The following is a 15,270-nucleotide window of genomic DNA, read 5'->3' on the forward strand; positions in this document are numbered from 1 at the left end:
GCTTTTCGCAAGCGAAGGAAATAAAACATTTCCTTATTTGTAAGACAGATGGCGCACTATCGATATTGGTCCATCGTCCAGTGATGGTAATCAAAATCTACCACAGGTTCTCCTCAGTATGACAAGTATCCTGCTGCAAAATACACTCCTGACAAACGTTCGATCAAACTGACACTTTGTATGTTAAATATAAGGTTTAAAATTAATCTCATTAACTCAGCTCTCATTTAACATAAAAAAAGAGCATCATGGGGGACCAACAGGCACCGATTTGGGAAGTTTTCTATATAGAGGGAGCAAGTAGCTACTAGTAGGTCAGTGTGCCTTTATATTTTAGTAGAAAAATAAATCAAATTAAATCAAATTAAATTTCGTCTGACGTCAAATTCTCTACGGAAATACGCAACTACTAAATTTATGGATTCCTCGACGATCGGCCGCTCATGGGTATTGGAACATTATAGACACTCGAGCAACAGTGCTCGACTGTATTTTTCTCATGCACATGAAAGATAAAAATTCCGGGCAGCTAGTGCATCACTTTATTTTCTTTTTTAAATTTGTATTCTTTCTTCCTTTCTATTTTCTTTCTTAAGTATTCCACACAAAAATACAAGCATTTATTTTTAATGGATTACTCAACTTCCTTTAAAATTCGATTTAATTTACACAAAATATTATGCCTATTTATTACTGTTTATTACTTATCAAAATTTAATATTGTGTCATTACAAATAAGTTTCACGTTCTATGTTATGATGCAAATGTCATTTGATATTAATTTCATGTAAGCATTTTTTCATTTTATGATTGTTTTAGAGAAAAAATTTAGTTGAATTGAAAAATTGAATTGAGGACAGAGAATCCTGGATCATATCACTGTTACTCTCTGTTCATGAAGTGAAGGACACAGGGTTGGGAAGAAGCTTGTTCCATTACTTTGACTGGAGTGGCTGGGCCCAATCAGTCCCAGCCCCCCTCGATCCCGCCCCCCCCCAGGGGGGATCCAGCCGGCGGCAGGGGAAGAGGGCCAAAGAGGGGGTCCAATTCGTGAGAGAATATTTAGCGGCGAAACAGCAGCTGGTGAATAAGTGGAGGGGGGGGGGGGGGGGGGGGGGTAAGGAGCATTTTTTTTGTTGGCCCTCTAAAATTTGAAAAATCGCACCCCCTCCCCCCTTGAGCGCCAGAGGAGTGGGCCCATCTATAAAAAAAAGGGCTAAAAATTAACGTGTTTTTAACTGTATTTTTTTTCCAGGGGAGTCCCCCTTGGATCCGCATTGCCTCCCTCCCGCTCCAAAAAAAGAGAAACTAGATCTACATCAATTTAGAAAATTTAAAAAAAGTGTTGATAGTAATGATAATAAAAAAAAATAAAAAAAAAATAAGTGTAAAACAGACAGATTAAAAACTATAAATAAGTGATATAGATAGAAAAAACATATAAAAGTATATATCTTCTCAAATTTGAATCAACAACGACAATATAAGCAGAGTCCAAAAAGGTCCCCACTGTTGTTATGGGGCGCAGCGCTCTCTACGTTATCATACTGGTTAGTTAGCTATCACTGTCAGCTGCTGGGATTTGGGAGCAGGGGAGATATCTTTTGTTTTGTTTTGGAAAACAAATTGGATCCTTTTCTTAGTTATCAACGAGAATGTCAACGATGCGACGAGCAACACATTCTGGTACCTGGTATTCCAGTTCAGGTATGTATTTCCTCAATTTTCTATCGGGTAGAGTTCAGTGTCAACTTATCAATTTATCGCGGACATGAACATCCAAATTAATATCACAGACGGCGCACAATACAGAGCCAGAATCAGGATCGCACTACAAATAGTACAATGAGAATCCAATGCATGCAGCTAGCTCTACCCTCTTGTTTGAGAGTCGACCGAATGCGATCATCGAGTGAGAGAGAACATAGCCAGACATTTATTTATTTTAGGTGCGACTGTCTGAAAGAAATAAGGGACGATAAGGCAAAGAGATGTGATAGGAATTAGGATAGAGGTATTTTGGCTTTCTTATGAATATGAATATGAAGTCACTTTGATTTATGAAAAAAGATCAGACAATTTGTCAATTAGCCTAGGCTCTAGATTTCTAGTCTAGATCTAAATAAAGAAAAACGGGGGAGAAAGTTTGGCGCTAGTTCAGAATCGTATTAAGACTTTGACTCCTAACTCCGGCGTTGAGATACCCTACTAAAATAATAAATAAATAATAAATAATGGTGGGTTCTTGTATAGCGCTCATTTCAGTCAGATTTGACCCTCCTGGCGCTCCTGACCCTGGCTTTGCACAGCTGCCATACCAAAAATCAACTAAATCTCATTCTTCATCAATTGTTCAAATGATGGTCATCGTTCAAAAGTCGAGTATTATTTTTCCTAAAAACGAAGACATTATAATATTCACTTTCTCACAGGTTTCACGGCAAACTCGCCCGCGCCTCCCGCACCCCAAAGATAACGCAAAATAAAGTGAATGAAGCTTTTGAATATGAAGGGGATATTAGTCATGCATATGGATTATCCTGGCCCTGGGGGGTTTTGAGGGGATTATATTCCTGTTTCTAGACCACTTCTTAATTAAGGTTGGGCACAGCGCTCAAACAGTACATGTGTGGTTATTCGTTGTAAATGAAAAGAACTTTCTCGCAACTATAGATAAGACAACACTACCGATTCTGTTCAAGACTTAATTAGACCACACCTAGAATATGGGAGCGTTCTATGGGAGCATAGCAGATATAAAGAAGATGCAAAGAAAATTGGAAAGAGTGAAAAAAACGAGCTACCAAATTGGTCCGAGAAATCAAGGACCTCCCATACCAAGAAAGACTTAAGTACCTGAACATGTACTCTCTGTTCTACAGGAGAAGAACAGGAGACATGATCGCAGTCCACCAGATCATGCATGAACTAGTTGACATCCCACAAGATCATTTCTTCTCCCAACCCGCAAGTAGAAGTAGATCCACAAGAGGGCACTGTTTCAAGATCCAGAAAGAACACTGCAGACTGGATATTAAAAAAAAGCAAGTCTTTCAGTAGACGGATAATTCAAGATTAGAATGATAAGTATTGGTGGGAGCATCGCTTTGATCTCCCATGACTCCACTCCTGTGCATGCGCAGTAAAAAATTCCAACAGGCTAAACCCAGAAGCAGCGACTGGGAATTACAGGCCAACACCTTCCCGTACCAGATGATGATGATGATGATGAAGACACTTGGAAGGTTGACTTAATTTCTTCTGTCTTTTTGTTGTTTTGTTTTGCATCTCTCACAGGTAAAACTCTGAGTGGTGAGTTGGAAGGATGGCTGAGTAACGCAGAAAGAAGTGGCTCTCCTGCTAGGGCCATCATTGCTCCGTAAGTTCAAACGTCTTGGGAATTTCTTGCATAGAGAGCAAAATTTCAAGATACTGTTTGTATTTTTTGTTTGCAATCGTGATTCAGTCAGATCTGATTATGTTTGATACTGGGAATCTGCTTTTATTACCTATTGCTATCAGAGAGATGTGTTTCATGAATGAAACCTGGCCAACTTACTTGGTCTCTGTATTGTATTGATCTGTAGGCTGTAGCCTACTTCAAATAGAGAGTCTTAGTTTATAATTATAACCATGGTTTTGGTTAAGTTTATTACAACATGATAGTCTGCATAGCACATTGAAGAGTACTAGTAAAAGAAGAATTACAGAATGCTTGCTGTTTAGATAGATATACAAGTCTAGTACATCCAGATGGACAGATAGTAAAGTTTAAACAAAAAATTGTTAAAGGGATTCTGTTTCCAATTTCAATCATCATTTTGACTCTGTGAATGAAAATCTCTGGATTTAATTGGCAATGATTCCTCCCTGGTCCCCGTCTCATTACACTTATGCCAAAGGAAAAGTAATAGAAGCAGTGTAACTCAATTTTTCTTACTTAATACAAGTAGAATGCATGTATTGTAAAATCTTGGGGAATTTTAGTGGACTCCTGTTTGGGGAAATATCATCCTAGTCATATCGGGTACCAAGTGTAGACCTCTCATGTTTGCTAAATTACCGTAATTGCATAACAAAACGGCTTTAGGCAAGGGGCAATGAGTCGAGAAATTTAAATTTTAGATGAATTTCACGATAACACATACTGGTAAATAATCTAAATGTGTATGGGGGGGGGGGGGGGGATGGCACATGGTTCTACATGTATAAGCTCTGTATCCCATTTACATGTACAGTCAAACCTGTTTTAGAAGCTATCTTGCCATAAAGGCCACCTGTCTATAGTGGTCACCTATATTGTCTCTCTCTAGGAAGAAACATGTCGTAGAACCTGTCTAGAAAGGTCACTTGTTTACAGTGGCCAGTATCCTCACCTCCCTTAGATTGCCTTAATAGACAGGTTTGATCGTAATTGGAGTATTTATAAACTTTTTTTTTACCTTGATGAAGATCTGCCATTTTACTTTTCTATCTTTTGACAGCCATGCAGGATATAGCTATTGTGGAGCATGTGGTGCACACGCCTATAAACAGGTCAATCCTGCTAACATGTAAGTACATCTACATATAAAGTAGAGAAATCTAGTTGAAACAATTGTAACAAGAAAGAAATTCATTAGTTCACATGTAGGTGATTTTAGACATGTAGAACTGAAGAGTTATGTTTAATTTGCAATTTTCTTCACATTGTTATTGTTTTTCTGTCATCTTTGTCTCCTTTTCTTGTTTTAATGGTCAACATCGTTTATCCCTAAATTTAGAAAAGGCTGGCACATTGTTATCTTACTCGAGTCTGGCAGTTTTCAGAGCTCCTTGGATAATGGCAATACCCTGTCGATGCATACTCAGATTATGCTTCTTAAATTATTCACCTTGTTTATAACCAGATCTTTGTAAAAATAAAGACATATTGTATGTATTGGTTTATTGACATAAAAATCATCGGACATGCAGCTAAAAGCTGAAATTGTTCAATTTACGGAGTAAAAAGTACATAGCATAACATTGCATTGATAACTCATTAAAATATATGGAACACTTAACAAATATTGTATAAATTTAGATACGATTTACAAGTTTCATTGATATAAAATTGTCGTTCGTTTTACATGAAATCAAAATTTGACAATTAACAATTTACAGGTTTATTTTAACAGTGATACGTAGGTGGGATAACATTTAGATGTTTATACAGGTAAAATACGATAAAAGATAAGATATTAAAGCTAAGTTTCAATATTGGTTAAACATTGTGATGTTCCTGAACTCAACAAAATTGGCAAATTAATCTTACATCAGAGAGTATAAAGTGAAGAAACCTTGAATGCATTAAGTGTAGTGATGATAAAGATGTAATGTTGACATCGACAAAGATAATTATTAACAAGTAAATAGGCTATTTCACATTGATTGGAAAAATAATTCTCAGGTTCTGTTGTTGAATTTTAAAAATATACCTCATGTCTCTTTCTTTAATCAATGAATATTCATTTCTTGTTTTAGAGAGCATGTATTCATCCTAGGCCCCTCCCATCATGCGTATCTACCTGGGTGTGCCCTTACGACATGTACCAAATACCAGACCCCTCTATATGACCTAGATGTTGATCAAAAAGGTAGGTTCTTTATTGACTAAGACATACATTAGCCCCTGGAGTATTTTGCTTTAAATATTATTTCTTCCTTTATGCTCTTTTTCAAGTTTTTGCTAGTAGATTGTTCTTAAAGTGGGACTGCACTACTTGTAGCATCTGTGCCCTCTATATAGCCAACAATGCCTAAGAGAGGTACCCATTGATCCTCTATGTTCCTCTTTTTCTTATGTTTATTGAGAGCTAATTTGATGAGATAACCACCTGCAATTGACCACGCAGGGAGGTCTAATCTCTCCTGACAAAACTAGTGGAGATAGGCTTTAAAGGGACTTGGTAACATTGTTCAGATGAGAGATAGTGGTGCTAAGGAAGTGATTTCAATGCTAGATGTACAATTAAAGATACTCTAAAAATTTGAGTGAAAACAGGACCATTATTCATGGTACAAATTGGGAAAAACTGATCTGATTGATTCCTTAATCCTCCCAACTATATTATTACAATCTAATTACATTTTCGGTGAATGTAAATCGTCACAAAGCAATAAAATGGCTCTACATTCCATTCCCAGGCCTGATAAAAATCTGATTTAACTCGGTTTCCCGATTTTTTTTAATTTTTCCCGATTTTTTCCTGTTTTTTTTTTTTCCCCCGATTTAAAAAAAAAATAGTATAGTAGAAGGAATATAGTAAGTAACATTTAATACAAAAAGTATTTTTTCATCAACCTTCAACAATGTTACAGAGTCACTTTAATATGATGTATAAACTTGATCTTTCATGACATTTTAGAACTTGTAACAGATTAATGGAATAGTTTGACAAATAGGTACCAGTTTGCATAACATTTGAATGCAAAATTTGCATTTGAATTGTCAGAATGCAGGATGTGTGTATTAGTTGTAAATCTCCCCAGCTTCAGGGTTGTCCTTACTAATGCAATAGAGACATTCAAAGCATTGTACACTGGTCTTTATCATATGAACTTTTGACCCTGTTGGGGAGATGAATTGAACAAACGCCAATGGAATGTTTTCATGGCATTGATAGACCAGTTTACTAACATATTTAAATTTATGGATGTTTCTTTCCTGGGGACCTAGTGACGAGTTATTCCATCAACCTGTAATGAATGAACTACAATATTTGGACTCCAGTCTGCATTCATTATGTGTTGCTATGCCAGGCAAGCATTCAGGTTGTCCAGAACGACCTTGGTTTAAGAAATATATACATAAGATTTGAATATGTTAGTAAACCATTCTGTTGGCCAGTGCTTTCCCTTTGCAATGCAATGTAGGAAAGTTGTTCTGATTCAGTGCATTGCCATTCAAGTTTGCTTCATTCTATCATCAAGGGCTCCATTCTTATGTTGAATTGAAGACTATTCAGTGAACAATGAAACCAGTGGAGTATACCATCATTACTCTTGTCAGCTGGGTCAAAGCTGCACAGTTTTATCAATGATATGATGGTCTACTAGGAATGCTAGGGCACTTGCATTAGTGTGAATACGGCACAGAAAAAGTGGACATATTCTTTGATGGAAATCATGGAGACATTTAGCTGTACTGTCTGCAGTACTAGCTGCAGAGTTTGGGTTTCAACTTTCTCTTTTATCAGAGCCCAGGAAGGAACCTTAACACATGTCATCTTCATCCCGACTTGAAGATTTTGAACCTTGAGATAGAAGAAAGCAAATACTATGAAGAGTGTAGAGATGTTATTGCTGTTGCCAGCTGTTCCTGACTTGCTTGGTTGATGTGATATACAGTGTACATGTATGTTCCAAGCATATTGAGTACAATGTATGTTCTTGAAAATCACGGAGACATTCATCAGTATACTGCAGATTTTTAGTTTCAAATTCAACTTTGTATCATGGCTTAAGGAAGCAACCCAAACACTTGACACCTTCATATTCATCTTGACTTGAAAACTCTGAACTTTTGCGTATTTAGGAGACCAATTCATGTAAACAATGAGGGGTATAGACTAGCCTTATAGATTTAGAAAATTTCGCAGTCAATGTACTTTCATTTATGCCTTTGAAAATCATGTACACTATCGTCATTGCATACATTCTGTTTGTTAAAAACTGAAGTGTATGTCAATGGTAAAACTCTTATCGATTAGTTGTAGATTTGAAATAACACCAGTTCATAATTGTTTTTCTCATTTATAAAACACAGTGAACCAAGACTTAATGAGCAGCAAGATGTTTGAGACCATGTCTGTTCAAGTAGATGAAGATGAACACAGTATAGAGATGCATCTACCATACATAGCAAAGGTCATGGAAAGGTAATGAGTTCAGTCATAGCGTACTGAGAGAGATAGTTGTGACACACACACACAAATACATGTATGAAAACAGGGTTAGATCATGGAGCTCCCAATAGTTCCACCCACTTACAGTCTCTAGGGAGGGAACTATTTGGAGCTCCATGGAGTAAATGACCAATCGAAAGCAACAACAGCTGTCTTGACACATCTGTAAATCAATTAGCTCTGATTTCAATCAATCACTGCCCCTCCCCCCCCCCCAAAAAAAAAGGGGGGGAAGAATGGGAAATGATACGATCATTAAAACTTCACAATCAATATTGCTCTGAAAAGCAATAATTTATTCATGACTGCCCAGTGGGAACATAAGCATTTATTACAATAAAAAATAAAGAGAATTTTTTTTAAATTTTAATATAATCTCTTCAATATCTATATCTGAATGAGCTATAATTTTAGGCAATGATAACTCAACTGTGACACACGGTACTGTTTCTTGTGTGACACAATGTTAGTCTGAATCTGATATTTGAATTATTGTCTCTACAGATTTTATTGGTTGATTATAAATGGGGATTTAGGGTTCAGTGTCAAACTGCCAACAGTTGCACACATTTCTTTAAACCTTTATGACTTTACATTTATCTCTTTAACCCTCTCCTCTCTCTGCAGTAAAAGGGGTAAATTCACCATAGTGCCAGTGCTTGTTGGAGCTTTAGACATTAATAAGGAACAGAACTTTGGCCGTCTATTTAGTACTTATCTTGCTGATCCTCGCAATCTCTTTGTAGTTTCTTCAGATTTTTGCCACTGGGGTGAGTTTGGATTAAAGATTTTTTATGGTAAGAGTTTTTATAAAAAAAGAGAAAACCAAGAGATGAATAGAAATACAATGGAAATTGAATTTTTTGTATAAAACTAATAGTTTTTCCATGCATCAACATTTACATGTGCCATATGATTTTATATTCTGTCCAAGTTTCTAATATAGTCTTATTGTAAATATTGTAATGAAACTCCAAATAAGGGCTAACAGTATTCCTCGGCCTCTTTAATGTATGCCTCATAGCTAACTAAGCATTTTTTTCCTTCATTTTTTTTAATGATATGAGGATAACAATATCCTTCCAATTTTTCTCTTCCTTTTTCTTATATTTGTTTCATATTTTTGTGCCTTTTTACAGGAAAACGATTTAGGTTTACCTACTATGACAAGAAATATCCAAAGATTTATCAATCAATTGAAGCAGTAGATAGAATGGTAAGTTTGACAAAAATTCAACTCTGTTTGAATTCAAGTATCAAACCATGTATTTTATCCATAGACATTTTTGCTATCTCAAGAATATAGTAATTTTTCCAAATCTTGATATTGAATGTTGGACTTTCTCTGAGTTTAATATATGGGGATTTTGTTACCAATAAAGTGTACCAATCAACAAGAAATATTTTGCTCTGTACATTAAGGGTTCTTGATTGCTATACTACTATACAAAATATGAGCTTCAAATAATACTCAAAGAGATATTGCAAGATCAAAGACACACTCACTAGACACAAAAGCGACTAGTGAGTAGACTAGTCAATGCACCTGTACATGCTTTTTGTAGAATAGGGTGCCATGGAAACCAAGTCCGACTTGGGTTCAGTACGCACCATTTCATGTCATAATCTATTTTTTCATATTTCTTAACCGTTATTCCATAGAATGTCGGATTCAGTTTTATTTTAAGTTGATTTTATACATTCGAGCTGTACACAAATTTATTTGGTGAATGATACAGTTTACATCAATTAATATGTAAACAGAATACCGAGTGTGTTATCCATATTCATTGTTTTACCTCAGGGTATGGATCTGATTGAACAGTTAGACCCACAAGGCTTCGCTGCATACCTCAAGAAATACAGTAATACAATCTGTGGAAGGCATCCCATTGCTGTGCTTCTCAATGTAAGTATACATCTGCTACAATGAAACCAGTACATAAAGACCGTTCAAGGGAAACATGAAAAACAGTCTTTATAGACAGGTGGTCTTTATGTACAGGTTCCTTTAATACAGGTTTCAACGAGAAACTATATTAAAGGGAATTAAAAAAATGTAGTCTTTATAGACAGGTGGTGTTTCTCTACAGGTGGTCGCTAATTGATTATAAATTCATTCATTCAAAACAATTTATTTCAAATAAAATTTTCATCGCTGCATTTAGCCAAGTTACAAAAGTTTACAAACTAAGATTAATAGCAAATAATTTAATATATAACATAGCATAACCTGATATATTGAATCTGAAGAAAAAAATCAGTATAAATATGAGAAATAAAGCTTATTGCAGCATATGCAAACACAAATTAGAAAGAACAAACTTAATAAAAAGCTGACAAAATTGCCAAGCCTGAAGGGTACAAGAAAAGGAGAATCATTCATCGTTTACTTTGGTTAAGTGCATGGATGAGGTGCAGAATCGCACTATTTCGCATTTGTTTAGTTTTACATCTGAGTTCAAGGATTTGGGGTTTATATGTCTTATTGTTCCTGAATTATTTTCCGGAGAGAAATACTGTTTAAATTGAACAGTGTAGAGTAGCATCTTTTGGAAGAATGAAAAGCTCAAACTTATTCTTCTATCAGAAAGAGATTTGAGGTTTAATTAATTTAGGACAGTGTCATAAGTTGAGTATTGTGCACCAATAATCACTATCAAAACTCTCTTTTGGACTCTTTCTATCCTGGTGATTTGGTTTTTGGTGAGGCCTCCATTCCATACAGGGGCTGCATATTGTACTGCAGTTTAATGGCAAGATAGGCAACCCATCGACTATCAAATTCTGTAACTTCCCTAGGGAATGCAAGAATGTGATACAGCGACCGCATGGTTTCAGAAGGCGATTGGTTAACAATGGCTCAAGTGATAATGTACTAAAACCAAAGAAATCCAATCAACTACCTTTTAGGGCTAACCCGAACTACAAAAAAGGAAGCAGTGAAGATTTGAGCACATCCTGTTCTTTCTTTCTTCTAGGTATCGATGCAATAGCTTACTCTGTTTTAAAGTTATATTAGATCAAAAAGAGACCATTAGCCAGAGTCGTAACAAAATTAAATGACTACATCAAACTGAAGACCGGACAATGATAGGTCTACATATCGCTATCCAATAGTTTTCTTGTATAACCATTTCCCTGCTGTGGTGTATGGTTTGTACACCCAGGCAGTAATGTGCTGCTTCTTCAACTAAACAAATTCTGTTCGAGTTTGACGTTTCCTGTTCCATATTGTTGATTGCGAACACAAAGAATCCTAAAAAATCTACACTGTTAACAGTTATTTGAGGGTGCTCCTGTTATGTCTTTGCTCGATGATCTCGATCTGATTTGGGTTTCTGGTCTCATTGAATTTTGCTCATTCATTACTTTGTGCAGACTTGCTATTTCTTTCTGTCTCGCTGGAGACTGCTTGTTCAGCCCACGCTGATAAAACTTTCTCATTGTTTTAGGGTTTTGCTCTTTCATTTCTTTGTGTAGGCTTGATATTTCTTTCTGTCTTGCTAAAGACTACTTATTTAGCCTACGCTGGAACAGGATTCTTTGATTCGTGAACATTTTTGGTTGCAGCAGCGTAGGAATTTTGTTCGCTTTGTGAAATAGCGTGTATCTTCACAGCATCTTTATACTTGGCGCAGCCTAGATAGGTCGCCGAGTGGTTTTGTTCACATCGACAGCACTTTTGGGTTTCTTTGTTTTGACATTCATTGAATGCATGCTCTCCTCCACACCGCACACAACGTGCTTTGGAATGGCAACCATCAGCCACATGCCCAAATCGTTGGCATTTAAAACAGCGTGGTACTCTCCTGAGGATTCCGCCATTATAATAATTTAAACTAGCCTAGCATTTAGAGGCCAAATATTACTCAGTTGGTTAATATTATCTGTTAAAAGAAGTGTACTGAAAAGTGCAAAGAAAAAATGCTGATTTTGCCAAGTTGTTCCCCCAGGTGCAAGTAATTAAAGTATACCAGTTCGCCTTTTTCAAGTCTAAGAAAAGTACCACAGTATATTCTCTGTTAATCATCCCTTTATATATACCGGTATCCGTTTCCAGCCTTATTTGATTAACAGTGCTTTTTTTTTTCTAAATCCAGATTGGATAGGGGTAATAATATCATTCTTCTCCATATTATATACCATGCCATTCTGTTCTTTATCAACCTTTCCATTAATCTACATAGTACCGGTGTAAGGGAAACTGGTCGGTATGATAGCGGATTGGAAGCGTCCTTTCCTTTTTTTTAGATTGGAATTCGTATAGCTTCTCCCCATTTACACCGCAGTAAGCCCTTATATAAGACAATTTTTTTTCCTTCTATAATAGAATCATCTTTATTCAATATTGCGCTCGACTTTGCAAAAACATTAAAAAAAAAACATATACATAAATATACATACATAATATAAACAATTGAATTAAAAAAATAAATATATATAACTAATTATACAGGACATGGTGGTACAGAAAAAAAAAATTAAAAGAAACAAAATGTATTTCCACCTATGATACAAGACAATGCTGACTATTAAACTTACCTGGTAGATTCCATATCATTTTGGATTGTATGTCATCCTTACCTGGTGCAGTGTCCTTTATTTCAGAAATTGCAATTTCCAATTCTCTTATATTAAAATTATCATTGAGCGCATTGTCTTCAAGTTTGCTTGTATTTTTAATGATTTTGTAATTATCTCCTCTCTCCGTTTCCTCATGGCTGTTTTTTCTTCTGCCGACTTTGCAATAGTCTTTCCACTGTCCATAATCAAATAAGGTATCTGGGATTTAATACCTTTTACCCTTTTCTGTACTGAACTAATGTTCACCAATCTATATAACTTTCCAAAGTAGTCTTTCCAGTACTCTCTTTACGCTTTTCGAAAAAAGGAAGGGGCCTCTCTCTTTTTTAATAAATAAATTTCAAAGTCTTTATAAAGAAAGGTTTTATACATGAATCTGTTTTTAGCCGCATTTCTCTCTTTTGATGGTCTAGAACATTCATTGCTCCACCAAGGTACCAGCGATTTGTCAGTATGCTGGGGTTTACTCCCTTTCCTTTGTTTATCAAAAGCCTTGGATATCTAACGATCCTTTTGAACATAGAGAGGTCTACTTTACGACATGCCGTGAACCATTCAACGCAGCCGTGTACTAGTATACTTTCTATGCGGACTTGTAAAAGAGATACATTATTGAGCGATCTACATGAAAGGAATTGAGTTTACTCAGTTCTTTAGACATGAACGTAAGGTCCAAACAGGATAGTCCCCCACTATGTGGATCTATTCTTGTTGGAGTACAATCATTAAGTAGAACTAGATCATATTTATTCATGATATCTTCCACTGTCTTACCATTTACATCCAAACTGGTGATACCCCACAGTGGATTATGGGAGTTGAAATCACCACACACTATAACATGTTCTTTACAACTCACCATAAGTTTTGTCCAGCAAAGAGACATGTACTTTGCTCTGTATAGAGGGTGGCTGTTGGTTCGCTAGTGAAAAAATGAAATGTACGGGTCTGAAATAAATATGAGCATAAACATGACTAAGTACATTGTTTGTTAATATTTTTTTAATTATTTTATTTGGCACATCAGGTCACATAAATACAACAATATAACAAACATGAATTGAGACAAAATCAATAGAAAACATATAAATATTGCAATAGCAGGTGCATCCGGTCAAGCTTCCCGGGTATGGAAAAAGTTAACCTAATAACTATGATCCGCAGACCTTCCTCCCTGAAACAGTGGTCAAAATATGGCTCTATACTTGCATACTGGTTATTTCACATGTATCACTAGGTCATTGAAGATCTGTTGGAACATTATCTCTGGTTGTGAATAAATTTCTGGCCTGTCAAAATGGTGTATTTACAATATCTCTACTCTTCAATTCAGTATTTATTCAATTCCATTGTAAAACAGTAACCTCAACATACAGTAAATATCAAAGAAATACTACTTATACATAATTGTTATTAAAATAGTACAATATTGACAGTAAAAAAAATAGTAATTTGGTCGCTGTTTAAAAACCCAATAGGTTTGTCCGGACAGCCACCATAAACAGTAAAACTAGTAAAAGAATCATAAACAATAACAAAAACAACAAAAACGACCAAAAAAAAGAAGAAAAAAAAATGGAACATGAGCAAAAATAAGAATATAAACCGTACAAGCCCAAACAAAATTACACTGTGGAGTGATATGAATGTTGTTACAATGAAAGATCACTGGAATATGATATATTTTAAGCTTTCTTTTAAATAATTTCAAACTATTTACAGAAGTAATATCTGATAGTAAAGAATTCCATACAGAGGGAGCTTTATGTCTAAAAGAGTGTAATCATGGTGTAATTCATATTGTTTTGTAATGGCAGATGAGTAATAATTCATTCCATTTTGAGTATTATAATTATGAACTGAACAATTTAAAGTTAACATATTGCATAAACTATTGGGTTATAGACCAAGCCTGTGTTTAAAAAGTAGTATTGCATTAACATAACTATTTAATTTATAAATATTCAATATGATTAACTTTTTTAATAAAGATTTTGTATGTGCTTAGTATGTAGATGATGAAGCTATTCTTACAAATCTCTTTTGTAATTTAAAAAGTGCTTCCAACTTGGAAGAACACTGAAACTTGAATATTGTATACCTTATTTTTTTGTATATCCAATAGAGTATTGACTTAATTCCAATAACTCCTTATGTTTTCTGCTTTTCTTTCAGGCCATCACCATTGCAATTAGCGAGCGGCAGAACGGATCCGGACTCCACTACGAGATGAAATTCCTCCAGTATGCCCAGTCCAATCAGTGCAAGCTTCAAAGCGATAGCTCCGTCAGCTACGCAGCTGCTGCCCTCACCATGAGCTAATACAACTTCAGTCTGTGTTACGCCCTCTGTATGTACGTAGATAAGCTCTAAAACCTGTTAAAAAGTATGGTCTTTTTGTACAAACTTCTTGAATGATGCTCTATAGACTCTTTTGCCACTCAAAATTGCTATACCCTAGTCACCTTAACAAGACTGACACCAGACCAACTATACAGACAACAAAAAATATCTTTGACCCGATTGGCCACTAAGTGGTCGGTTTGGAGTTTTGTCGAGGGACTGAGGTATACATGTTGATGAAATTGTCATGCTGAGCTAATACTTTGTGGGTTCTTGGCATTTTGCAAAGAAAAAAACTTCTGTACAGTACACTACACAAAAGAATGAGGAATATTTTTGCAGATTTGTTCAAATGTACCGGTATGCTTAATCGCGCATTCTTGTAAAAAACACAAAGATAGAGTACCAAAGT

The 15,270-nt window shown here is 35.5% G+C and overlaps 1 protein-coding gene across 1 annotated transcript; it reads left to right on the plus strand.

The window, feature by feature from the left end:
• Positions 1–1,538: 1,538 nt before the first annotated feature.
• LOC586368 (protein MEMO1) lies at positions 1,539–14,869 on the plus strand. Its single transcript, XM_786152.5, has 9 exons — positions 1,539–1,707; positions 3,298–3,379; positions 4,485–4,553; positions 5,506–5,618; positions 7,790–7,901; positions 8,556–8,698; positions 9,068–9,144; positions 9,733–9,837; positions 14,691–14,869. Exons 1-9 carry the CDS (start codon positions 1,656–1,658, stop codon positions 14,835–14,837), a joined length of 900 nt encoding a protein of 299 aa, XP_791245.3. The 5' UTR covers positions 1,539–1,655; the 3' UTR covers positions 14,838–14,869.
• Positions 14,870–15,270: the final 401 nt, after the last annotated feature.

Source organism: Strongylocentrotus purpuratus, unplaced genomic scaffold (genome assembly GCF_000002235.5).
Source record: "Strongylocentrotus purpuratus isolate Spur 01 unplaced genomic scaffold, Spur_5.0 spur5_scaffold_5, whole genome shotgun sequence".
Taxonomy (NCBI): domain Eukaryota; kingdom Metazoa; phylum Echinodermata; class Echinoidea; order Camarodonta; family Strongylocentrotidae; genus Strongylocentrotus; species Strongylocentrotus purpuratus.